General features: G+C 38.9%; 1 protein-coding gene across 4 annotated transcripts; it reads left to right on the plus strand.

Moving 5' to 3' along the window:
• The first annotated feature begins 579 nt into the window (after positions 1-579).
• LOC149954195 (uncharacterized) lies at positions 580-22,804 on the plus strand. 4 transcript variants are annotated; one of them, XM_090170294.1, is made up of 2 exons: positions 580-739; positions 22,081-22,804. In XM_090170294.1, the coding sequence occupies exons 1-2, from the start codon at positions 707-709 to the stop codon at positions 22,801-22,803; spliced, it is 756 nt and encodes a 251-aa protein (XP_090026420.1). In that variant the 5' UTR covers positions 580-706; the 3' UTR covers position 22,804. The 4 variants fall into 4 exon arrangements, with proteins under 4 accessions (XP_090026420.1, XP_090026419.1, XP_090026421.1 ...); XM_090170293.1 differs by lacking the exon at positions 22,081-22,804 and adding an exon at positions 10,092-10,852; XM_090170295.1 differs by lacking the exons at positions 580-739; positions 22,081-22,804 and adding exons at positions 9,461-9,582; positions 10,092-10,852.
• The last annotated feature ends 4,457 nt before the right edge of the window (positions 22,805-27,261 follow it).

Here is a 27,261-nt window from a genome sequence, read left to right on the forward strand (position 1 = left end):
CTTATTTATTTGACCACTTCATTGGTTTCTTGTTTATTTGACGAATTCATTATTTTCTTGTTTATTTGACCACTTCATGGTTTTCTTGTTTATTTGACCACTTCATGGTTTTCTTGTTTATTTGACCACTTAATTTAATTTATTTTATATGGCGCATTAATAATCCAGATTCAATTTAGCGTAATTGAGTTACTTAACAATACATACCATGGAAAGGCGTTGTGTTAATGATATTTGCTAATAAACAAAGGCAATTTCGTGATCAGCCATTATTTCTAGCGTTGATTACTCCCATAAAATGTTTTGTTAATATTGCAAATTTGGAAAAAAATTAGAGTAGACGTTAAAGCTATTAATTTTAAATTTTTAAAATAGAATTAATGTTGATAATGTTTAATTTATGTTCCTGCTTCTGCTATAAACGCACTTTTTGAGAAGTGCCAAGTAATAATAGTTTTTTTAAATATCTGTACGCTTTTATTTGGTTCAAAAAAATTATCAATTTAAAACATTATTTTTTTTCGGGGGTCTGCAAATCATCAAATTATTCTTGGCACAATTTTTTGCGCCCATCGAATAAAGTCATTCGCTTTCAAATTCGCCGATTCAACGGCCTCTGGCCTTTTGTGTATCTCTATGGTGTTGTATGTGCGCGATTTGAATAGAAGGATGATAATCGTTTGAACTCGACAGCGAATTAAAAGCTATGGCTCCCGGAGTACCCCTTTCAGTCTTTCTGGTAGGACAATTTCAATAACCTTTCTCCTAAAAACTGTCTCACATAGAAATAATCGAAGAGCACAATTTTCCTTTGAGTGTACGGGATTTTTACGTAACATAGTATATAATATACCATAAATAAACCTGGTACACAGGATATGACGTAAATTACGTCACTTCCAAACCAGTGGCGATTAACGCGTCATCCTCTTTATAAATGAGAAACGGAAGTTACGGAACGAATTTTGAAAACACGGATAATTTATCACGTGATTCTGGTTCCGATAATTCTAACACGCGCATCGTCATCGCGAAATGCAATTGGGTTTCCATGGTAACTTTTTCTATAAGGCAAGGAATATAAGAATTTTTAATTTACGGTCTCATTGAAATCATTTCTATGGAAATGTTATATACTTGAATACTTATGAGTCATTATGTTACATATGGTATGAATATCGAACGATATAGGTGTTGTATTTAAGATAAGAAATTGGAAGGCGGAAGTTCTTAAATTAAACAGAAACAAAAAATATCTAAAATTCCTAGAAAAGAAAATCTGCCCACATGTAGGAAAACCAGTTTCCGATCGGTTTCGGATGTTAAACGACTCGGTATATATATAATTAAGGTCACGTTGACGACAGATAAAACAAATAAATTAGCATTTCAAACGTCGCTCGAATTCAGAGCAGATTCTACCAGAGTGTGGCATTCAACATGAAGAGCGCGTTGGTGATTCAAGTGGTTGTCTACCTAGTAACCCTTTCGACGGCTAACGCTGCTTTTAATCCGGACCCGGATGCGTTGTACATGATCCTATCTCGGTCCAGTGGCAAAGCCCTGGATGCCACCGGACACAACAGCTCCCAGATCTTTCCCTTCGCCTACAAGAACGGGCAAATGTTTCGATTCCAAAAAACCAGCTCCGATGAGTTTCCCTATCCAATCAATGATACGGTTTATAGAATTTTCGAAGCTGTACAGAACAATGTCCTGGAAGTAATCGGTGAGGTTCCGAACCGAGACGTCGGCCTTGGTCAGCTCCAGCCAAAGAGAGCCAGGCAAATGTGGATGGTCAAAGATTATGGACATCTAAATGGAGAGCCGAAGCATGCTTTTATGCAGTTCGTGAATGTCGGGAACAGCCTGTGCTTGGACGTGTATCGTGACTTGAAACATCACGGTAACAAAATAAATACGTGGCATTGCAACAGCAATCCTGCAGCGTCGATGAATCAAATTTGGAGCGTGATGAAATTGGTGATGGATTGTTAATACATTTTTGCCACATTTTTATTCATTTTGTAACACCCGTAAATATAAACGTATCTCGCGCAATTTCTTGATAGTTGCAATGCTGTAAATGTTTCATTGGAAATAAATAAGGTACTTGGAAAGAGCCATAATATTCATGTCTCCCAAAACCACCGTTAGTGCCAAATTAGTTTTTAATTGGTAACTCTAAGCTGTTCACACTTTTCCACGAAAAATTGGTTTTTATGAGGGCTAACGATTTGGGTTATTCCAACGTGCTTATTCGTATTTATTATTATCGTCTGCTATACTGCATTAAATTTAGAAATTAGATTTAGATTTTCAAAAGGATAATAAGAATATTAAATAGTAAGCAGAATGATGACGGATCAAAGTTTTCGCAGTGACGTTACCGAATTGCTTATTTTTATTGATTGAATTTAAAACAGTTGTATGGTCAATGGATCAGGTCAATGTGATCAGGCCAATGTGATCAGGTCAATGTGACCAGGTCAATGTGACCAGGTCAATGTGATCAGGTCAATGTGATCAGGTCAATGTGATCAGGTCAATGTGATCAGGTCAATGTGATCAGGTCAATGTGATCAGGTCAATGTGATCAGGTCAATGTGATCAGGTCAATGTGATCAGGTCAATGTGATCAGGTCAATGTGATCAGGTCAATGTGATCAGGTCAATGTGATCAGGTCAATGTGACCAGGTCAATGTGACCAGGTCAATGTGACCAGGTCAATGTGATCAGGTCAATGTGACCAGGTCAATGTGACCAGGTCAATGTGATCAGGTCAATGTGATCAGGTCAATGTGATCAGGTCAATGTGATCAAGTCAATGTGATCAAGTCAATGTGATCAGGTCAATGTGATCAGGTCAATGTGATCAGGTCAATGTGATCAGGTCAATGTGATCAGGTCAATGTGATCAGGTCAATGTGATCAGGTCAATGTGATCATGGTCAATGTGATCAGGTCAATGTGATCAGGTCAATGTGATCAGGTCAATGTGATCAGGTCAATGTGATCAGGTCAATGTGATCAGGTCAATGTGATCAGGTCAATGTGATCAGGTCAATGTGATCAGGTCAATGTGATCAGGTCAATGTGATCAGGTCAATGTGATCAGGTCAATGTGATCAGGTCAATGTGATCAGGTCAATATGATCAGGTCAATGTGACCAGGTCAATGTGATCAGGTCAATGTGATCAGGTCAATGTGATCAGGCCAATGTGATCAGGCCAATGTGATCAGGCCAATGTGATCAGGCCAATGTGATCAGGCCAATGTGATCAGGTCAATGTGACCAGGTCAATGTGACCAGGTCAATGTGATCAGGTCAATGTGATCAGGTCAATGTGACCAGGTCAATGTGATCAGGTCAATGTGATCAGGTCAATGTGATCAGGTCAATGTGATCAGGGGGTAAGTGTGATCACCCTCTATTATTTCCCCAAATATTATTATAATAAAATATTTGATGAATGGATATTAAAATATACTTAATTATACACATTTTGTATATTTTCAATATTTATTTAAATTAAATTTATTTTTTAAAACCTTGTTTTCCAAACTGGCAAACCTGTCTCATATTCTGGTATTTTTTAGTCTGCTTATCTTTTTCCTTAAGGCAAATATTGTATTTTTCCTAATAATTTGAGGTTTTCAAAATTCAATCTGGGAAAACTCTTTCTAAATTTGCAGTGTGGGGTAAGTGTGATCAGTTATGTTAAATTTTGGTAAAATAATTATAATTTTCTTGATGTAAGCTTACTATTTAACAGGAAAAGTTAAGCTTTAACTAGCTTTATAAGCATCTGGGTACTTTAGTTTAAAAATATATTATTTTAGAGCTACGAAAAAAAATAGCTTTATTGGGACACCATATTTAACATCTTTATGTAATTGATGATTTCACGTGATCACAATTACCCCACCCCTTATCACACTTGCCCCACCCCTTATCACACTTTCCCCGTTTACTTGAAATTATTCCTAAACTAAAATTAGCACCCTCTTAAGAATTGGTATCATTCATATGGCCACTTTATCCTACACAACTACGCAATTAAATTTACCCACAAAATGCTCTCAAGAAATATTTTGATCACATTTACCTCCATTGACCTATAATTGAAATGAATTGTCAGCCCAAAATTGGTCACCGAATAGAAAAACGTTGCATGTTAATTCCTTTAAAAGTGTACCAGCGTTTGATTTTCACGCCGCTTAAATAATTGCCAATTAGTTGAAAAACTTCGGTTGCATAGTCTGAGCGTCCCTTGAGATTATGCCGTCTCTATGAGTAAAACATGTCTTGTAAACATGGGTCCTAATGTCCTTCGTTACAGAGATATGGGCTCCCAAAAAACTACCCCAAGAAACCGGACACAGCCTTAAATCTGGCAAACAATATTCTTCCTTGAACCAAATTGTTTTCATTAAACTATCAATTGTTTTTTTATCCGTGAGGTGATAAACTTTAATAACAAGTGGCAAAAGTTCATTAATGTCCTTTTAGAAGTAAAATGAGTTTGAAGACAAACTCATTTTAATTTAGTGATACGATTTTAGTTATTATATTTTAAGATACAAATGTCATAAAAATTCTAAAGGAATGGTTTTAAAATTTTCTAATTCGTTCTGTAGCTTATATGGCACATTGGTCTAGGAACGCTTATTGCACAGACGGGCTCAAGAAAAATGGGTTAGAAGCTCAAAGATTCAACCAGCAGTAGATTCCTAAAAGACTGGTGTCAGATCGACGGCATTGAGTCTGTAGATAGACGGCTAAGATAAATACAAGACATCAAATGAAGACAAAGCCATTTTAATTTTATTGACACGGTTCCAAATAAAATAAAAACATTTTGTCGTTACGAACGATTTTAATTATCATAATTAAAGATACAAATGTCATAAGATTTCTAAAAGAATGCTTTTAAGTTTGTCTTATTCGTTCTGTGGTTAATATGGAACGTCCAAGAACGCTTATTGGGTTACAAGTTCCAAGATTCAATCGTTCGTCTATTTGGTAAAACCAGTCGAAATATTATTTGTATCTCTCTGCAGGTTACATGCCAATCATAAAAAAAACTTTGTATTTTGAACTTTTTTTCAAATAAATCAGTATAAAATATCTGGTTATTTGGGAAACTTATTTACTTTGTAACGACAATTGCGATATTGATGGCACATTTTTCTAACGCTGAATACGCGGATATGCACTTGATGTACGGACGAGCCGAAGGAAGAGGAGATGTGGCCCGGAGGTTGTATCAAGAACACTACCCACTAACAAGGGTACCGAATAGGCGAACTTTGAAGCTGTAGACCGGCGCCTACGAGTACGAGAGAGCGGGCACCTTCAACCGTCTCGGGAGAGAGTGCAGAACATTCCACTTGACGTGGAAGAACAGGTAACTACCTCGGTTGGTAACTACTATTTAGTTCTGATTTTTTTACATTTTTCTGTTAAAAATAGGTACTTACAATTTTCGATGATGATCCGGGAACAAGTACCCGCCAAGTTGGAAGACAGTTAGGTGTCAATCATGTTATGGCCTGGAGAATGCTACGTGGTCATCGTTTTTAGCCTTTCCATCTTCAAAAAGTCCAAGACTTGAACGACGCCGACTATCCTAGACGTACCAACTTCTGTCAGTGGTTTGGGGACAGAGTACTGAATGATCCACAGTTCGCAAGTATTATCTTAAGAGCCGATGAGGCCAATTTTTCCCGGAACGGCCTAGTCAATTTGCACAATAATCACCAATGTAGCCAAAAATAACCCACATGGAACTATAGTCGCAACTCACCAAGAGCGCTTTAGCCTCAACGTTTGGTGTGGCATTGTCGGAGACTATCTAGTTGGACCATATTTTCTTCCGCCTAAATGGAGTCATACCTAAGATTTCGAATGTGGTTCTTGCACGATGGAGCGCCACCACATTTCAGCCGCGCAGTGCGAGATCACCTTGACGCAACATTTCCTTTAAGGTGGATAGGACGAGGAGGAACTATTTCGTGGCCACCTCGATCTCCCGATTTAAGCCCATGCGATTTTTCTCTTTAGGGATTTCTGAAGGACCTTGTTTATAAAAGAGATGTCCGTGACATTAATGACCTCCGTCAACGCATTATTGATGGATGTGAGACTATTCGGAACAAGCCTGAAATCTTCGTCAATCATTTGTACGGCGTTGTCATTTTTGTATAGCAGCCCAAGGTGGGCATGTTGAGCAGTTATTGTGATGTTTTACAATTTATTAAAAGACAATAATTATTTGTAACTGGGTTTTGCGTATCGCTTCCATATAAGGTTTAGCTGGCGTTATCATTAATCTAAACGAATTACGGATTATTTACACTTTTAGGTTTTAAGTTTATTCTACATAAACACCAATTCCCCCATACCACCTACAACACGTACAAGCTTCAACAAGGCTGACTATCCTCGTAGAATTGACGTTTGTCATTGCCCAGCAAACCCAACATCATCCCTCCGGCGTCCTATGGACAGTATGCCGGTATATTGCAATTGTCCGTATGATGTCCCGAAAACCAGATAGAGATATTGACGTAACTCGGAGGTTAAAAGACGAGCAAATGTCTGATTTTCTCAGAGTCAAAGTACGTCCCAAGGGCAAGTACTAAGACGTCCGTCGGGTTTTTAGTGAACATCCCGAGCTAGGATGAGTGTACGTTAAGCCTAAAGATGTCCGAGAGTATTTAGTATGGTTAAATATCAGCTTAATCGGGACGTATCCAGGACGTTCATTTGATGTCTTGTATTTATCTTAGCCGTCTATCTACAGACTCAATGCCAGTCGATCTGACACCAGTCTTTTAGGAATCTACTGCTGGTTGAATCTTTGAGCTTCAAACCCATTTTTCTTGAGCCCGTCTGTGCAATAAGCGTTCCTAGACCAATGTGCCATATAAGCTACAGAACGAATTAGACAATTTTAAAACCATTCCTTTAGAATTTTTATGACATTTGTATCTTAAAATTTAATAATTAAAATCTATCACTAAATTAAAATGAGTTGGTCTTCAAACTCATTTTACTTCTAAAAGGACATTAATGAACTTTGGCCACTTGTTATTAATTTTTCTCGCCTCACGGATAAAAAACAATTGATAGTTTAATGAAAACAATTTGGTTCAAGGAAGAATATTGTTTGCCAGATTTAAGGCTGTGTCTGGTTTTTTTGGGTAGTTTTTGGGAGCCCATATCTCTGAAACGAAGCAGTTTAGGACCCATGTTTATTAGACATTTTTTACTCTAGAGACTCTAGAACCATGGACTAAATAATAACGACTGCTAAATGTGCCCTCTAGCCTCTCTTCCCGGAACTAAAGGTAAAGTGAGTCAAGGGGGAGGGGAATAAACGTATGGTGGGAATGCAAAAATACCAGTAGTCGCTTTTGAAAATACCATGTGACCGGTTTCGAATTTAGGGTTTTATTAATGTAGACCTGTATATTTAAATTTATTGTATTTACAATAATGGACTTTTCATCTCATAACTACGAAACGTTGTTCAATATATCACCACATAAGAAAAAAGCAAACAGAAAATGGTTTGGACATAACCAAATTATCCATCCAAAACTCTTCGGAAAAGGTATAAAGAAAACGTCTTTCATATGTTCTTTATCAGAATATCCGGAAGCGTCGCTAAGGTTTTTCACAGGTGGGCTAATTATTTGGTGGCCCCTAAGTATTTTGTGGCCCTTACAACCATGGAGTACACTCCATTTTACAAATTTAGTGACCCCTTAAAATTTTTCTCGTCGCGTTTACTGGACCCCCTATGACCTTGTATCCGACCTGGAGGGGACACTTGCATGCCCGGGGTATTTCCTTAAATTCCCTTTCTTTTCTTTTCTTTCTATTGTCCATTCAAATTTCTCTCAATTTCCACTCCCTTCCTCCCGAATCTATCTGTTTATGGTCTACTATTTTATTGAGTAAATAAAACAAATTTCTAGAGATAAGAAAATTCATAAATTCAAATATGTGGCCTCTTAATTATAAATATGTGGCCCTTTTAATATAAATATGTGGCCCCTCTCAGAAATGTAGGGGGGCTAAAGCCCACTTCAGCCCACCCTTAGCGCCGCTACTGATAATATCTAGAGTCACTTTTACAAGTAGGGTAAACACACAATTTGTTTCTCATAATTATTATTTTGCAAGTCAAATATTAAAAGTGTAATCCTTTTCTTAACTAGGCTATGTCTTCAAAGAAACCGTTTATTTGTTAGCATACGAAAATTTACAGAAAAATTCAAACTACTGCCAAAAGATAGCGGCACATCCTTTTCCGTTTTATGACGTTTGACACGGCTAGCTTGCCGGAGGAGGGGTGGAAGAGGGAAAGACATCTAACAAAACCCTGTTGCCTTTTTTTAAAGGATAGTACGGCTTGCGAACCGTCCCTGTGTATATATTATTTAATAAAACAAAACAATGAAAAATCAGCGGGGGCCTTGCAAAAATAACATTAGCAAGCTAGGCAGGTGAATACTTATCCGGTCACAGATATATTATTTACTTCTGTTCTAATATACTTGTCATTTAACGTTTTTACGCACGTTATTTGTATTTGGGCGGAAATGATTCGTGATTATCTCGGTAGGAACGCTGGTGGGCGATGTAATTTGAAGAATGGATTTTTCGCTTACGATTCGGGTCCAGTAGTTAATTTGTCCAGGATATAATCTCACTTGGGCAACCTTTAACAACAACATAATCAGGTAAAATTATCCGGGCAACGCCTCTAGGTCAAAACAAGCATTCAAACACAATTTGTGAGCATGTTTGCAATATATTTCGCCAACGCACTTCGCTCAAAAAAACATTTGAGTTTTCTACTTGCAAGCGTAAAAATATTAATATTACTTGCGGATAAATTCAAATTTAGAGGGATTAGCATACGGAAGCGAAATATGCGTATAAAACAGATGGACGTGGAAGTGGCGTTTATGTAATTTTATCCTCTATAGTAGCGAGCGTGAAAATTACATGTAGTCCTTCCTCGGGGCGTTACAAAATATTCTGCCGGTTGTTTATAGATATACGTTTTTATCAAAAAATCAGCTTAGATGTAGGAATCTCCGCAAATGCTCGCTACTGTCACTGATCGTGTCGTCAAAGTGTCGCCATGTTAATCAATCGTCTGAAATTTTCTCGACTGAAATCGATTTGGTAATCTTGAGATGTAAATGAAAATATAACGGAATAAATTGACCAATACTCTTAGCAGCCTATCGCGCAGTTAACCCCAGAAATATCTCTCGAATAGTGTCGATCCTGTTTTATAAGTGCCAAGGAAAGTGCGATATTGATGTTTTCCTGTAAATTTTACCCTGAAATATATCACCGTCTTAATCTCGGTTGGCTCAGCTCATTAATCGGATTCCGAGAAACGCGTCTTATCAAAGTTAAAGGCGAAAATTACCACGACGCCAAATAAATGAGAAAAAAGCTGTTCTTTATCGACTCCAAACAGTCAAGAAACGCCATTAATATTTTCGTGTTTTCCTGAAACACGTTCAACTACAGATGGTCACGGCCATGGTAGGATACTTTCTGAAACTTCCGCTTAACTAAAATACAATTCGTTTATAATATAGATTATGCTGAAACTATTTTGTCTGAAAATTCATAAATATTTAGACATTCAATATATTAAAAAAAACTAGATAGTTTAAATGACAACATTTGGAAACTGTTACTTATACGATTTAAGATGTAAACTGAAAATGATGTCCGAGTGTAAATTTTTAAAGTGTTATTTTATTGCATAAGACAGCTCAATTTGAGCACAGTGTTTTCTCAATTTAACTACCTGCTCCTCCGATACACTATAATCCACAAGTGAGCCGTATTCTATTGCAATTTAGTAAAAATAAGTTAAAATTGTGAGAAGTATAATTTCAAAATAACGCCGAATAATCGAATAATTAATAACCTGTTATTAACTATGGAAACGTGCGCAAATTAAATATTTCAAACTGTGCAGTAGTGGATTTTATTTTAAAACTTAACCTGTTATTAATTGTAAATAACAAATTGTTTTTACGAAGGTGTCTCGACTGCTGATGGCGGCTCTACTGACGGTGGTCAAGTGTCAGTGGAACCCTAACCTGTGGGAATTGTACCAATTCGTGCCCAAAACCAACGAGAATCTGGCACTGGACGTGGACGACGCTAGCCTCCTCGAGGTGTCACCGCACTCCGGATACAGAACGACGCAAATATTTCAGTTCCTATATGACGCGCCGAAGTATTCTTTACCCAACAAATCGTATCACATTATGGACATTGAATACTTGGAGGCATTGCAGGGGCGCTATGACTACAATCGGGGGAAATTCAGCACGACGAGGGCCCAACTACGCCTCGGCTCCGCGGGTCAGAAATGGTTCATCGAAAACGTGCCAGACCAACCCGAATATCAACGATTTCGACACCACCAATATTACCAACGGTGTCTGACAGTCGGCGTTGATAGTCATGACGCGTTTTTAACTTCTTGCGAGGAGAACGACGAAACGCAACTTTGGAAAATCCATCCCATTTCCGAAACATTTTTATCTCATCCCATTCCAGTGCTACCCTATGGCTACGCTGAATCCGTGGAAGTGGCCTACAGCGAAAATTTTACTTTCAACGCGACGACGGGACTATTTTACGACCACAATTCGGTGGTTTTTAAGGACGACTCGATGAAATCTGTGTACAACGCTTGCGTTGAACATTTCCCGCAGAGCATGACGGACCAATCACTTTTTAATATATGTGTTTAACGTTTATGAATCTAAAATAAAGATTTATTAAAACATAATTAATGTATATCTTACCTGATAAATAATAATAATAATAATAATCAGCTAGGCTAATAACCAAAGCCGTAAAAGTGGGACGTGTAATTTAATCGTGCATGATCAGCAGTATAACGGTGGAAATTATATATTACATTTAATTTAATATTTACTTATTATATATAAATCTTAAAGCAAAGTTATACTCAGATAGTGATAAGGTAAATCATAAAGTGTTTAAAGAAATATTTACAAAATACCATTTATAAAATTATATTGGTTCTTTTAATTTTTGAATACAACCAAATATTTTAATATCCAAAAATTATTTGAAATATAAGTTTGAGTGTCAAATACATTTATTCAAGCGCTACTAATGTCCTAATCAGGGTGTTTATTATAGGTTGAATGATTGAATTTTCCCGGTGCCTCTAGACATTTCCAGATTGTAATCTTACACTCGAGTGTCGCAATCCAAACAGTCCTTTTTGTTGAAACTAGTAGCCTGTCTTTTTAAATTTTCGTTTATAGGATTTGATCATAGGAGCCCCAACATTCGTGTCGGCTATTTGGCTCTAGTGCTGGCGAAAAGTGCATTTATAAAATTGGGCTGTGACATGGCAGAATCAAGGACAAAATCAGCTATATTTACGCACTGTTGGCTGTATTTGCCAAAATCAGACTTTTTATGAAGTAAAAAATGCAGTCGTTTAACAGGTACAAAGTTAATGTTAAGTTAAAAGGAACCACCTATGGACTACAATGCAGTCCATAGGTGGTTCCTTTTAACTTAACATTACGTATATACTAATCTCCACCACTCTCACCCAATTCGGCTTTCCGTTGCTACGCAACTCGTTTTGAAATTTTTAATATTTAGGCTTAGTTTCTCTATTCGGTGTTAGAGTCGCGAGCCAGATTTCTCGCACGGTACTAACGAGTCCCAAATAGGACGAAACCGGTCTACCGTTGACTTTCTGGCTATTTTATTTAGTTTGATTTAATTTAATTATTCACTCGAAGATCTATTTGGTCCGAGTTTCGCATTTTTTGTTTGCTCGAAGACCTATCGGTACGAGCTATTAGTAAGTTTTTAAATTTCTTCAAATTTATTTACGGTTTAGCTTTATTATCCCTTTTCATTATGGACTTATCTACTTATTCGCCAATTTTATCTTCCTTTATAAAGCTAATGCGTTGCGTGACTAGCCTAGTTGCGGGTATTTCCTCAAAATGTATTGGCTTCAATTTTAATTTTATTATAGCCATGTGGCAGTTAAACAAAATACTTTTATGAGATGTTTTTGAAGCTACCTAACCGCAACGACGTAAAACAACTACAATATTAGAAACAGTTCGATTAAATTATAGAAAAACTTTGCTGCAGCTTTAAATACACATTTGCAACATTATTTCAGTCACCGAAACCATCACGTCGACTTCCGTATTTGTAGTAGAGCTTTAAAACGGATATCGCAGCTTCTGCCGCCAATTGTTTTAATAAAACATTCATTCAATATACCTGCCGACTACTGCAACCACGTTGATGCGCAATTTCCTGCCCTGTATCCTTATAACAGCATTTACGCAGTTGATTTGCTCCCTGAAATATTTGTAACCGTATTTACGTATGCGTGTCTTTGAATACGAAATATACGAAAAGCGGTATAAATTAGATTAAAGAAATACGCGCGGAATGTCGTGGGGATACTAACACTAGAAAGCCCACTATAAAAGAAAAGACTTCTGCTCCCGTAGCTTTACGAACACGCTATCTTCATCAGATAACGTGGTCTCGGCAACGCCTCGAGCCAAACAAGATTTGAAACGCCACTTTTGGCAATTCATTTTATAGATACCTTAAATATTATACAGGGTGTTAACTAAAAACGATACAGAGCTAATTACTCAAAATGTGTTTTATGTAAGAATTTGAAATTTGCAGGTTACATAGAGGGTGCAGGGGGACAAATGAAAATGGAAATTTCAATGACCTTGAACCAGGTCTTCAAGGTCATTCAAATTTTATCTCGAGAACCATTAGGATTAGAAGAATGGTTCCAATTAGAAATGTGTTCTACGTTTAATTTTAAGTCTAACCAGCTTTGACCCGATCTAATTTGACCAATGGGAAGCCGAGAAATGTTAGACCAAAAATCATAAGATCGTGTGTGATATTCTAATCATGACACGACATTTAAGGGCTTATAAATCGAAAACTACCAGATTTAACGGATCAAAATAGTCGTGACACTCTAAACTGAGGGGGAGAGTTCGTAATGACCTTATTTAGTTCAAGGTCATTCAATTTATTTCAATTACTAGTTAGATTATTTTGTGTTTAAAACATTTAAACTCAAAAAGTTAATAAAAATACTTGGTACGTCTTAAATCAATTATGTAACGTTTATTTTGGAGTCTTATTGGTTTATTTACCTCGGGTAAAAGGTAATTTGACTTAAAAACCTTGGCGGGCATTTTTCTAATTGGAACCATTCTCCTAATCCTAATGGTTCTCGAGATAAATTTTTAATGACCTTGAACTAATGTTTCATGGTCATCATAAGCTACAAATTTCTAACTCCCCCACACAGTTTAGAGTGTCACGACTATTTTGATCCGTTAGATCTGGTAGTTTTGAATTTATAAGCCCTTAAATGTCGTGTCATGATTAGAATATCACACACGACCTTATGGGTTTTGGTCTAACATTTCTCGGCTTTCCATTGGTCAAATTAGATCGGGTCAAAGCTGGTTAGACTTAAAATTAAACGTAGAACACATATCGGGTTACTTTTCATTTCAATGTACGCGCTCCCACAAATTGTATTCTCAATAAATCAGTTAATTTCTGTTTCTTCTAACTTATTCAAATATAAATATTATTTCATATGGATAATTAAGCTTCATGGAAAAATAATTGATCGAAAAAGAAAAAAAGAAATAAACATATTTGAAAGTCTCTCGAATTCCGAGCAGATTCGACCAGAGAGAAACATTTAATATTTTATACAAATTTACATAAACCATGTAGTAGAAGATCCTTTTAACAACATTTTAACTTACTAGCTTACTTATGGCCGAGTTTGGTACATTTTCCGCCAGTTACCACGTGAGCTGGACAACGCATGTTCCCCTGAAAGTTCGCGGACTCTTCTTGAATCGAATTTTTGTTTCGTGGTAATTTCAAAACTAAATAATATTTTATACTATTTAGTTTTGGTAATTTCAACTTGTACAGTCGCGTAATATTGCAACTCCTCTTTTTCACTATTTGTAAATAAAACTCATTTATATATTTATCTCAACCTTCGCATCCTCCTTTCATCGATACGTTATTCTGACACCGCCGCACAAAACATCGTACGTTCCGACCCCAGTACTGTACTGCATTAAAAATCAACTAGGCTAATACCCGAAGCACCACCCAACGATCAAGTCATCTAGCGACTTTCATTGCCTTTAAACAGATGGCCGGGTTACAGTGCGTAGGAGGGTGGTGGCAAGCCCTTCATGCCACGCGAGCCAACAGCTCCCTACATTATTATTGAGAGGGGGCGGGGAGGCATAAATGCCCACCCATGCACTTCGACCCTAGGTCCATTGTGCACCCCTGACCTATGACTTAGAAAAGCCCTATCTCCGACACAAACCTTAAAATATTTTTGGCCGGCATATTAAAGAAGTCGTTAGTTTCTAATTGATGCATCACAAGATGCTCTATTCTTTGAGCCGCATAAAAATCGCAGCTACAAAGAACGTGAGAGGCAGTTTCCTACTCGGCCTTACAGGCCCTACATAGTGGGTCATCGCTGATACCAATAAGATTTAAATGTCTGTTGAGCTGGCAGTGACCTGTAAGCGGGCCAGTGACCAACCTTATACAGGATTTTGAGAGCGAAAGCAGTTCATTCGCCCTTTGCCTAGAGGGGCCAGGGATAAACTCCTTAGCCTGTCTTTGGCCATCCATCTCGAGCCAAAGCTCGAGTTGACGGTTAGTCCTGTACTTGGAGACCAGGCTGCGTATCAGGCCACGGGGGATAGGGACAGCGGGTTCTGGTCCACAGAACCCAGCCATCGCACCCTCCCTGGCCAAGACGTCAGCCTTTTCATTCCCATGATACCCCTCATGTCCAGGGACCCAATAAAGTTGAACCTTATTAAGCGTCCCGAGATTAGAAAGGAGATCCAAGCAGCTAAGAACCATTCTAGAAGAAACACTAGACTGGTTTAGAGCTTTTAAAGCAGCCTGGCTATCCGAACAGATTTGGATAACTTTCCCGCGATAGTTCTTCTTAAGACAGAAGTCAACACAGAAGCAGATAGCTGAAATCTCTGCCTGAAAGACACTTGCGTAAATTCCAAGGCTTTCGTAGAAGCCGTACTTGGTCGTTAGGCAGTACATCCCTGCGCCCGCACCTAGATGGGTCTTAGACCCATCGGTGAACCAGACAACTTCCACTCTGGTACCGAGGGTGACATTTGACCATTCCGTGCGGCTAGGGAAGTACACGCCGAAAGGCTTATTAAAACGAAGTTTAGCAGCCATGTTGTCAGAACCCATTGAGAGAACAGGTAACCGACTGGAAATATCCATAATAAGCGTAGTGTGGCTCTTTTCCCAACTATTGGCCATCCACCACCCATTTTGGTTTAGCCTATAGGCACCAAACGTAGCAGCTTCCTCTATAAACAAATGTAGAGGAAGAATATTCAGTAGAATTTCTAGAGAAGCAGTTGGGGCTGTTCTCATAGCTCCTGTTATGCCAACGCAAGCTAGCCTTTGAAGAGTGCGCAGTTCTGACTACACCGTTTTGCGAGTAACCCTTGGCCACCAGACCACAGCTGCATAGGACAGTATGGGTCTGATGATCATTGTGTAAAGCTAGTGAACAACTCTAGGACTCAAGCCCCAGGACTTGCTGACCGTACTTCTAATTCTCCAAAATAACATTTTTACCTTCTTGATAATATAGTCAAGATGTGGTTTCCATGTTACTTTGTTGTCAAGGATAACACCTAAGTATTTCACTTCAGTGCTTTCCTCCAGGTTGGTATCGAACAAGGAAATACCATTAAACACTCCCCTAGTCCTTTTACGGGTAAAAGGAACCAGAACCGTCTTACTGGGATTGACCGTGAGGTTCACTTCATTGCACCAGTTTTCTACTGATGCAAGAGCTCTCCTCATAACATCCTTAACTGTCGTTGGGAATTTCCCTGTGACAATGATAGCAATATCGTTGGCGTAACCAAAACAGCGGCACCCCCCTCTGTTCAGCCTCCTCAGCAGTTCATCCACCACGAGGTAACACAACAGGGGAGAGAGAACCCCCCCCCCCGTGGGCACCCACGGCTAGTGGAGACCATCAGGGAATCACCAAGCAGGAGGGATGTCACCCTTCGGTTCGTCAGCATAGATTTGATCCAGAGACAAAGTGTGTCATTGATACCAAACCTCTTGGCAGCCTTCATAAAGACTGCACTTGAGACCTTGTCAAAGGCCCCTTCAATGTCAAGAAAAACCGCAAGAGCGATTTCTTTAAACTCAATTGCTCTCTCAAGGCAATTGCTAATGCCATGCAAGGCGGTCTCAGTAGATTTGCCCTTTTGATAGGCATACTGAGCAGTAGAGAGAGGCGTTTGGGAAATAACCTCTTCTCTAATATAACAGTCTACCAGTTTCTCCAAAATTTTCAGGAGAAAAGAGGTGAGACTAATTGGCCTAAATGCCTTAGCCTCAAGGCAGTTTGACTTACCGGGCTCGGAGATAAAAATGGCCCTAGAGAGCTTCCAGGAGCTTGAAATATGCCCTAAGGCAATACAAGCCCTGTAGATTCTACAGAGCAGTGGGCAGAGAGTATCGCTGCCCTCCTGCAGCAAAATGGGAAAGATCCCATCCGGACCTGGGGACTTATAAGGCATAAAGGAATTTATCGCCCACATAAGCCTGGAGTGTGTGACAACCTGTTTTGCCACAGCCCAGTCTTCCCTTTTGATACGTTGTATCCTAAAAGGGAGACTATCAGTGCCACAACTGTCTGTGACCCTAGAGTCTGGAAAGTGCGTCTCCAACATGTGTGTTAGAGTTTCCTTGCCAGAGGTCGAAAAACTTCCATCCTTCAACCTAATGGTGTCGAGATGTTTAGTATTATCATGTGCCATAATTTTCATTAGTTTGGCAACGCTGGGAATATCAGATATATTCTCGCAAAAACTTCTCCATGATGCCCTCTTCGCATCACGAATAGCTTTGTGATAAGCGGTTAGGGTACTCTTGTAGGAAACCCAGTCGCCCGTTTTCTTTGCCCTATTAAAGAGCTTCCTTGTTTTGTTGCGAAGTCCACCAATCTCAGCTGTCCACCAAGGAACTAGCCTTGGCTGGTTGGTAGACTTCACCGGACATTTTCGGTGGTAGGAATCGATTATGGCATGTTGCACATGATCAACAGCCAAATCGAAGTCCAGCACCGATGAGAGCCTTGGCTTCTCATCCTTAAGATAAAGACCTAGGTCTTCCCTATAGCCAGACCAATTCATACGTCTGGGATTACGAAACTCTATGTCAACCCGGGTGGATTTGACCAGGATACTAAAGCAAATGTGTCTGTGATCCGACAGTGATGGTTCACTAGACACATGCCAGTTATGAATTACATCTGCGACATTCTCTGTGCACAGCGTAAGATCAATGACCTCACTTCTGTTACTAGTAACAAAAGTTGGTACATTGTGCTTATTGAGAATATGAAGTTTTGTACTAACCAAATATTCCAGAAGGTCCTCGCCACGTCTGTTGCAGTTACTGCTGCCCCATACTACGTGATGTGCATTTGCATCGCATCCGATGATCAGCTTCTTTCCCTCTCTCTCACAGTGGTCGACCAGGTTGGTCACCTCCTGTGATGGAGGGGAAATGGCCTCATCATATGGGAAGTATGCCGACGCTATAGTTAGCTCTTCATCTCCCATCACGCTAACTACAGTCGTATCCCTAGAAAAGTACATAGATAGCGGAAGAGAATGAATTCCCCTTCTTACTAGTATGCATGTCCTAGGTGTATCGCAGTAATAATCGTAAAAGACATTACCTGCACTTTTAAGACCAAGAATTTGGCCCTTGAGAGACCATGGCTCCTGTATAAGTGCAACGTCTATGCCCTCCGGTGCAAACCTACGGCATAATACTGCTGAGGCTGCCTTACAGTGGTGCAGGTTTATCTGAACCACCTTGATGCCCATCTTCTGGGGTAGATAAAAGAGGGGTACCCGTCACTAGTGATTATTCCCAGAGGTGGGTGTGAGAACCACACCACTCCCTCCGGCTTCCTCAGAGTTTCTTGTCTCCTCCTCTGTTGCCCCTTTAGATGAGACATCTCCCTTTACATCGGGTTCTGCACCCAGCAAGGTGTCCTCTATATCTGAAATAGAGATACCACCCATCCCATCTGTTAGTGCATCCTCTCCACCTAACAGAGTATTCTCACCTTCTGTGCCAGACATGTCTGACCCCGCCGTAGCCTCATCATCGGGTCTATCCGAACTTGGATCGTGAAGCACCTTGAAGATGCCCCTATCCAAGCCGGTGTCAGCCCTAAACTCGGCCTTCCTAATAGCAGACATCGAACCCCCATCTATCTGGAAAATCCAGCGAATGGAGGTTTTTTCCGCTATGCAGTTTACGACCCTCCAACATCCTATCATTTTGGTCGAACTCCCTCTTCAACCATTCACATGACAAATTGTCACCGCATATATAAGCGATAGCACCCCCAGATAGTTGGAAATTCGAGAAGCGAGGTAGTGGGTTACCCGAAGGTATTCCATCTATCTGCTCAAGAATTCCACACAGGATGGTGTTAAACTCCTCATCCGATAGAGTGGCGACTGGAAAGCCATCTTTAATGATGGCCATCTTGGTCGACCCTGCAACTTCACTATAAGGCCTAGGCCTTTTGGAAGCCTTCTGCTAAGACTCGGAAGATACAGCCGAGTTGTCAGACCTTAGTCTTTTGCCAGAAGGAGGATTGACTACGTCCCCTACCTGTGGACCATCTGCCCCCTTCTGCCTTTGAACCTTCCGGCACTCTTTGCGCTTAAGGTTCTTGTTGTATGTTTTTGACTGGGTACCACCAGAGCCAGACCCTTGTCCGGGTTGGGTACCCCCTTGGGAGGACCCTAACCCTGCAGACCGGGTACTGGTAGAGGTAGACCCTTGTCCTGTGCTAATTGAAGATTGGTTACCCAATCCCTGTTGGCCGGGTACTGTCGAAGACAGACCCTTGCCCTGTTTGTTTTTGTTTTTGTTATTTAAAGAATCCATGCAGATCCCACGAGTAAAGAGGAAAGTATACGGTCGCCACCCTTAATCCTCTGTCCAGGTGGAAGGCTCGAAAAAAACGGGGTGTCGCCTGGTTCCCCGAGGGGATCGTTCATGATACCGTATTTTCGCTTCCCCGGTACCACTCAGCCCTCAGCACGATACCTTACACCTTAGCTTAAGGAAGAAGCAGAGCCTTAGTTGGCCAGCATGGAGGGTTTCCCCTCCACCTGTTACTCCCTTCCGCCACGAAGAGGTACAAGGTTGCAGTTTATGGAAGGGCTCCCTACATTAACTATGACCGTAAAGCTCTACAAGTTTTTACGGAAAGGGGGAATCTCCTTTAACCAGTGAGGATAGAACTTGCAAACTAAACGCGGAAGGAGATGTTCCGAGCTTTCAGCTAGGAGCCACAAACACAGCACCCCACACAAGGAGAATTTCGCCCGTCAAAAGTCGTCAATTTTCTTGTGTACAGTTTTCATTGGCTAGACGCTTTAGCGCCTGCTACCGTCGGAAGGAGAAAATTCGGAAATTGTCTTGCTCAGCGTAAAGGCTCGTCCAATGAAATGTGTACGCAACACAGCGTTAGCGTATTTAAAGGCTAGCTGCGTTCTCCTTGTGTTTGTTGCTCCTAGCTTTCACCCAGTGCCACAAGCTGGGATGTAACCCGACTCCTCTTGGAGCGATGTGAAAGTGCTAACCACTCCACCACCCCACTTTTGCCCTTTAGTGGTTTTCAGTCTAATATAGGCTTTCTCTCCTCACTATTCACCTTTTATTCCACAACACCTAACACCGTTTGTAATCCGGACCCGAATGCGTTGCGCATGATCTTATCTCGGTCAAGCGGGAAAACTGTCCAAATCAATAGGTCCCAGATCGTCCCTTTCGCCTACCAGAACACGCGATTGCTTTGATTCCAAGAGACCATCGCCAATTAATTTCCTTATCCAATTAATGGTACCAAAAAGTTTATCGAAATTTCGGAAAACCAAGCAGAAGGGACTTTAAATACTGTGTAGGTTCACTTTTGTTACGCTGGTTACCTCGATTTGTTTACAAAGTCCTTTTCTACCTATAACACGAACCCAAACCTTAATGTTCGCATTATTCTGCTGCTTGGTTTTGCGCTTGTTGCAGCCTACTTCCAGGGGCTATTAGGCCACACTTTGAAGCTCTCTGGCGCTCTTTTACCTCATCGTAGGAAAATGAAAAAAAAAAATGCATACTTCTCAACTCACCCCCTACAACTCCTTAACATTTTTGCATAACCTTTTGAAACACCCTGTATACAAAAATAAATAAGTGAAATCGGTAACCATAGACTTCAATCGGCATTAAATGACACGGGGTGAAGACGTGTTTTGATATTAAAATCAAGCCAAGTGGATTAAAATATTTTCTTTGCTCATGCCAATATATTATCTTGAAACGTTACTCTGGGTCTCTTAAACTAGCCGATCGTTTATTAGTATCTAACGGGTTATGACAGAGGGTATTAAATTTTAATTTCATAATCAATTTTGCGTGATAAACATAACCATCTATCTCGCAATTTACTCAAATTTCTTCGTTCAGAAATATTTTCCAAATAGTGTCGAGACTGTATAATTTATATAGTTCCAGGGTAAAACGCGATATTGTATTTCACCAGTTAATTAACCCTGAAGAATATCACTGTTTTCATCTCGAATCAGCTCATTAAATGTTTTCCAAGAAACGCGACAGAACAGGATCGAACGAGAATGAACAATACGCCAATAAAAAAAAACAATATCGCTTGTCGACTGCAAATAACCAAGAAACGAAATATATTAATTAGTGCAAGGTTAAAGGCTAATGACATAGTGTTAACGTAATATCGCTCGCAAAGTGTCTCTAACGCGATAGATCCGATATCGTCGTCTGGGCAACGCCTCGTGCCAAACAATTAACAGTGAAACGCGATGTTTGCCCATTTTCTCAATACATTTCGCGTCAAGCACTTCGTTCAATAGAAACTCGTTTGGTTTGATTCATAACTCAGTGCGCGGAATCGCTGCTTCCTCGAGGTATTTAAATATATCCTGTCTTTCGTTCGGAAATGTTTCTGTAAAAATTACCTTTTAAATATAGGAATCTTCTCACTGCTACTCGTAACGCCAAAGTGTCGCAATGTTAATCAGTCGTATGTCATTTTCTTGATCAAAACGCGTTTAGATTTCGTTTTACTAGTTGCTGGAAAAATGGAAATTATAATAGCAGAACCTTATCATAAGATGTACATGAAAATATTACGGCTCTTAATCTTGGAAGTTTATCGCCCAGTTTACTAAAATATCTTCATATACAAATATTTCCCAAATAGTGTTGAGCCTTTTTTGGTGCTATCACAAGCGATATATTTGAGTTTTTTCTGTCAATTTTACCCTGAAGAATCTCTTAATCTCGGATGGCTTTTATTTGACTGTTTTCCGAGAAACGCCCCTTATCGAAGTCGAAGGCGAGAGCGGAATCAAATGAGAATTACTACGACGGCAATAAATGAAAAAAAAAAGTTTTGTTTGTCGACTGCAACAAGCAAGATACGGAATTGAGGTTTTGGTGTTTTCGTGAAACGAGTTCAACTGCAGACGATCACGACCATGGTATGGTATACTTTCTAAATCTCCCTTTTACTCAAATAAGAGGCGTTTCTAATTGAGATTTTGCTCCTAATATTATTTCTGATGATTTTGAAATCAAATATTTATAAATTTAGAAAGGTTTAAATAAACGCGAATGTCATTTTTTTATTGGATTAGCAAAACCTATTTGTACAAAGTTTCTTTCTCATTAAAATTAATAAAATATAAATATAAAAATGTATACTCTTTTAGATACAGAATCGGCATATAAATTCCTCCTGTTAATTGAATACACTTTTTTTACCACGTTGTATTTCCGAAGGCATCGCGACTTCTAATGGCGGCTCTACTGACGGTGGTCAAGTGTCAGTGGAACCCGGCGCTGTTGGAACTGTACCAATTGGTGCCCAAGATCAACGAGAACCTGGCGCTGGACGTGGACGACGCTGGCCACCTCGAAGTGTCACCGCGCTCCGGATACAGAACTACGCAAATATTTCAGTTCCTATATGACGCGCCGAAATATTCTTTACCCAACAAATCGTATCACATTATGGACATCGAATACTTGGAGGCATTGCAGGGGCGCTATGACTACAAACGCGGGAAATTCAGCCCGACGAGGGCCAAACTAAGCCTCAGTTCCACGGGTCAGAAATGGTTCATCGAAAACGTGCCAGACCAACCTGAATATAAACGAATTCGGCACAGCAGATATTACCAACGGTGTCTAACAGTTGGCGTCGATAGTCATGACGCGTTTTTAACTTCTTGCGAGGAGAACGACGAAACGCAACTTTGGAAAATCCATCCCTTTTCCGAAACAGTTTTCTCTCATCCCATTCCAGTGCTACCCTATGGCTACGCTGAATCCGTGGAAGTGGCCTACAGCGAAGATTTTACTTTCAACGCGACGACGGGACTATTTTACGACCAGAATTCGGAGGTTTTTAAGGACGACTCGATGAAATCTGGGTACAACGCTTGCGTTGAACATTTCCCGCAGAGCATGACGGACCAATCACTTTTTAATATATGTGTTTAACGTTTATGAATCTAAAATAAAGGTTTATTTAAACATAAGTAATGTCTAATTTGGAGGTTTTCATGAACCACTTTACGAATTCCCAATACGACTCTGACCTTGAGTGACCTTGTATCAATTACCAAATGTATCTATAGCGGTTGTTTGCCATTATACCGAATCCCGTTCGACCGAATCCCATGGAACCGAAAAGTATTTTCATTTATAGCCCAACATGGCGGGATTCAGTTGAATGGGAAATTTAAATCTGGTTCGTTTTCACTTCGGGTAGGTTAGTTCAGGTTGGGTTAGGTTAGGTTAGGTTAGTTCAGGTTGGGTTAGGTTAGGTTAGGTTAGTTCAGGTTGGGTTAGGTTAGGTTAGGTTAGGTTGGGTTAGGTTAGGTTAGGTTAGGTTGGGTTGGGTTAGGTTAGGTTAGGTTAGGTTAGTTCAGGTTGGGTTGGGTTAGGTTAGGTTAGGTTGGGTTAGGTTAGATATGGTAGGCAACTATTTCACGTCGAGTCTTATCAAGGTTATTTTCCAAAATTAAACCCGGAAAATATCAAATTTCAAGGGAAAAAGGTCTAAAAATACACTTCGGTACGAAATAATAAATATTTAAGACATAGTTTAGTCCAAATTCAAAATGGACACTTCTCTCTAAAAGATACATTTACTTCTGATCAAAGATATATACGTAGTTATAAAAAATATCTTAAAGCAAGGATATACTCAGCTGCAATCTTAGAAGGGAATCAGATCTAGTACGGATAACGCAAAGGTAACTCCTTCCTGGCAGTGCTATTTTAGAGTGGTAGGTCGGAAAATGTTTTCCGAAAAATTAAAAAAAAAAGGTTATATTAAACGATTAGACTAATATTGTTCGCAAATTTATATTTATTGGTATTCTCACCTCATTTTTTCGAATCCAAAAGGAAAACTAAACCTCTAGACTAGTCAATTTTTTATTTTTCCGATTTGCGTTAAATTTTCAGCAATCTTTCCGTATTTAATTTTTCAGAAAATTAAAAACTCTTTGTTATTTTAATACCAATAAACAATAACATTTCAATAATATTAAACAATAACATTTCCATAATATTTAACAATGACATTTTAATAACATTAAATAATAACATTTTAATAACATTAAACAATAACATTTTAATAACATTTTAATAACATTAAACAATAACATTTTAATAACATTTTAATAACATTTTAATAACATTTTAATAACATTAAACAATAACATTTTAATAACATTAAACAATAACATTTTAATAACATTAAACAATAATATTTAAATAACATTAAACAATAACATTTTAATAACATTAAACAATAATATTTAAATAACATTAAACAATAACATTTTAATAACATTAAACAATAACATTTGAATAACATTAAAAAGTAAATTTAATCAATTAATACATCCAAATATTTACTATAATCGTTAATAAACTCAGAATTGCTTTTTTAAAACACGAGTAGCTTAAGATTTTATCATGGACTAGAAAAGTAGAACTTGACAAGGTAAATTGGTCTCTTAAACATAAAAATTAATAATTAATATTAATTCAAAATATTTATAATAAATTATAGTTTATTTTTTTAATTTAAATATGAAGTTTATAACGGAACTATGATAACACGCGTATGAACATTTATTAAGACAACCGTAAACCACGCAAATTTGAAATTATCTACAATGGTTGGTTAAAGCGTATTAATTACGTGGTCCTATCTGTACTAGAAAAAAACTCTTCCTTGGTTGATTTTTATTGTAATTTATTGTATTGTATATCAACTATATTTATGTATTCATTAGGTAATATTTTAAAGAAATATTTTACTTAAAAGTGACGTCATTACGGGAATAAAATCGCTATCAAAGACTTCGTCTTGGGACGCGATTGGTAACAGACAAGGCTGGCTATTAAGTCTGTGTTTTGAATTTCTCTTAGTAAAAATATTGCGTGAGATTAATAAGAAGTGCCATACTTATGGAATATTTATAAACCTATGATAAAAAGTATATAAAAGGAATCTATATTTTCTACAATAAATATAATATAATATAATGTCATTTACGTATTGAAATTGAGCGAAAAACGACATTATACTTAATGTACAGCTATTTCCTTATCGTGTAATATTGTCGAATATAAGAATTCAAATAAATAACCGTGGGCTCTATCGCAATTGGAAATCAAGCGACCTTATTACTTGTTCCGCTTAATTGCGGGTTCGACGTGGACGGCCTGCATGCTGGGTTCTCCCCTACTTCCTGACCCGCCTACTGGAGTTCTTTAAATGGAACGACATGCGCCACTATTACATACTTCCTACCGGATGTCGCCGCTATACTGAGATTGGGGATATTTTAGCGAGAAACTTAAACAGAAGACGGAATTCGGTGGAATTTTAACAGCGACTAAGACATGGATAGGCTTAGAAGCTTCGTAAGTAGGCGCTTCTAGAGAATTGCGGATAAATTTAACTAAATAGCTGTTTTTAATCAGAATATGTTGTTGAAGTTCGTAGCGATATCTCTTCTGGGAATCGACACGACGCTGATTAGCGCGAAGACAGACATAAGCACGCCGATATCGCCGTTTCAACCACTTTCGGATGAATGGTACGCCTTGGTTAGCAGGTCCAGTGGAAAGGTATTGGACGTCAAAAGGGACGGCGTTTCGGAAATCTGGACATTCCAGTATCTGCCAAGTCAAGTATTCAAGTTCGAACCATTACTGTCCAACTCGACTAGCGTCGCGTACAAGATAATAAGTCACGACGAAAATTTGGTTCTAACCAACATGACCGACGGGCGAGTTGGTTTGGCTGAGGACCAATCTGGACGGAATCAAAGTTGGATGGTGGACGAGAAAGAAAGTGACATTGTGAGTATCTCTTTGGGGTCGTCGAAGATGTGTCTGGACGTTTTAGGAGATCAGAAACACGAGGGTAACAAAATCACCATCTATAATTGTGGAATTGGCAAGTATAACCAACAATGGTCACTGCTTCGGCTGTGTTAACCATTGCTAGTGACAGGGTCTTGCACTAGGTCACCTCGAAAGAATCCTTCAAGCACTACAAAATATTCATTTTCATTTCTTTGTAAAACAGAAAATCGCAAAAAATACCATTTATTTAAAATAGATAATACCATAAACTGTTTTTTCTTTATTTTTAAGTTACATCATTTTATATGATAGGTTATCCTTGATTAATTTTCTTAATTTAATTATATTGCTGGATATAAATTAATATTAGAAAATTAAATAATTACTTGAGAAATAATTTTAATTTCTTTCGAAAACTGAGAAAAAAAAATTTCCATCACAACGAAAAATTAATCCCCAAGGGAACTGGAAAAACTGTTAAAAGGTGTGCGAAATACCTCGCTATCTTCGTCCAAACATTTATAAGGTAAAATATTTAAGTTATCAGCAAGAATGTATTTATTTATATTTAGGAAGAATGATTATGTTGCGACAATCGCCGGGCACGTTGAACGCCTTTCCCCCGTCTCGTAAATTTTAAGCAGCTAATGAAATACCGGGACTATTCGTTTTATTTTAAGCGGAGGAGCGTACTGGGGGGACCAACGGGTGGATTGAGAGACATAGACATTCTCCCTAGGTATAAATAAATACATTCTTGTTATCAGTGTTTAGTAAAATAAAATTGTTATTTTTAATTAAATAAAAAAATATAGAACATTTCAATATAATTTAAATATTGAAAAATAAAACGATAACACCTACATCCATTCAAAACTCGATGTATACCTTTCACTTGCCAGTCACCAAACTACACTGTCCAAAATCATGATTACCTAAGTCACTTCGCGTAATAAACACTAGCTAACTATGAACTACGCGGAAGCTTAATTCGTTGCGCGTAAACCCGCTTTAGCAGGATTCCTTCGCGATAAAATATTAATTTCCCATTTCGGACGATCCGTTGAGTGGATCCGAGTCCGCCTTTTCGGAGTCTCGAGTCCCCCCGGGGGACCGAAGGGACCGAGCCTACACTATAGCCAAGGACTGGTTCGAGAGCTCGGCTGGGATGGTCGAGTTCGGCCAAGGATTACAATGTTCCGGAAGCCAGTGTTGTTTCGGAGACGGAGGGACGTACGTATCATTCTAGGCTTTCGCGTAAGATAGATTGCCGGAATTAGTGTCAACCGCAGAGAGCGAGAACCACGGATCTCGTTGCATTGGCCCACGCTTCCACGCCTACTCTGTTATTAAAAGGGACTGCGCGAATAACCCCACCGAGGACAGCCAGAGAAACCGAGACGGTGTTCTCTCCCTCTCTCTCTTCAGAGATTGCAATCCGAGATGTGCACGAAGACAATATACACGTTTGCCACCAATTCGTCAGCGACCCAAGAGAGATAGAGGCGAGGGTAATGGATACGCTTAACGAGGAATGCCAAGAGATTACGTCGAAAGACTGACAAC

Source organism: Leiobunum rupestre, chromosome 3 (assembly GCF_980474605.1).
Source record: "Leiobunum rupestre chromosome 3, qqLeiRupe1.1.hap1, whole genome shotgun sequence".
NCBI lineage: Eukaryota > Metazoa > Arthropoda > Arachnida > Opiliones > Sclerosomatidae > Leiobunum > Leiobunum rupestre.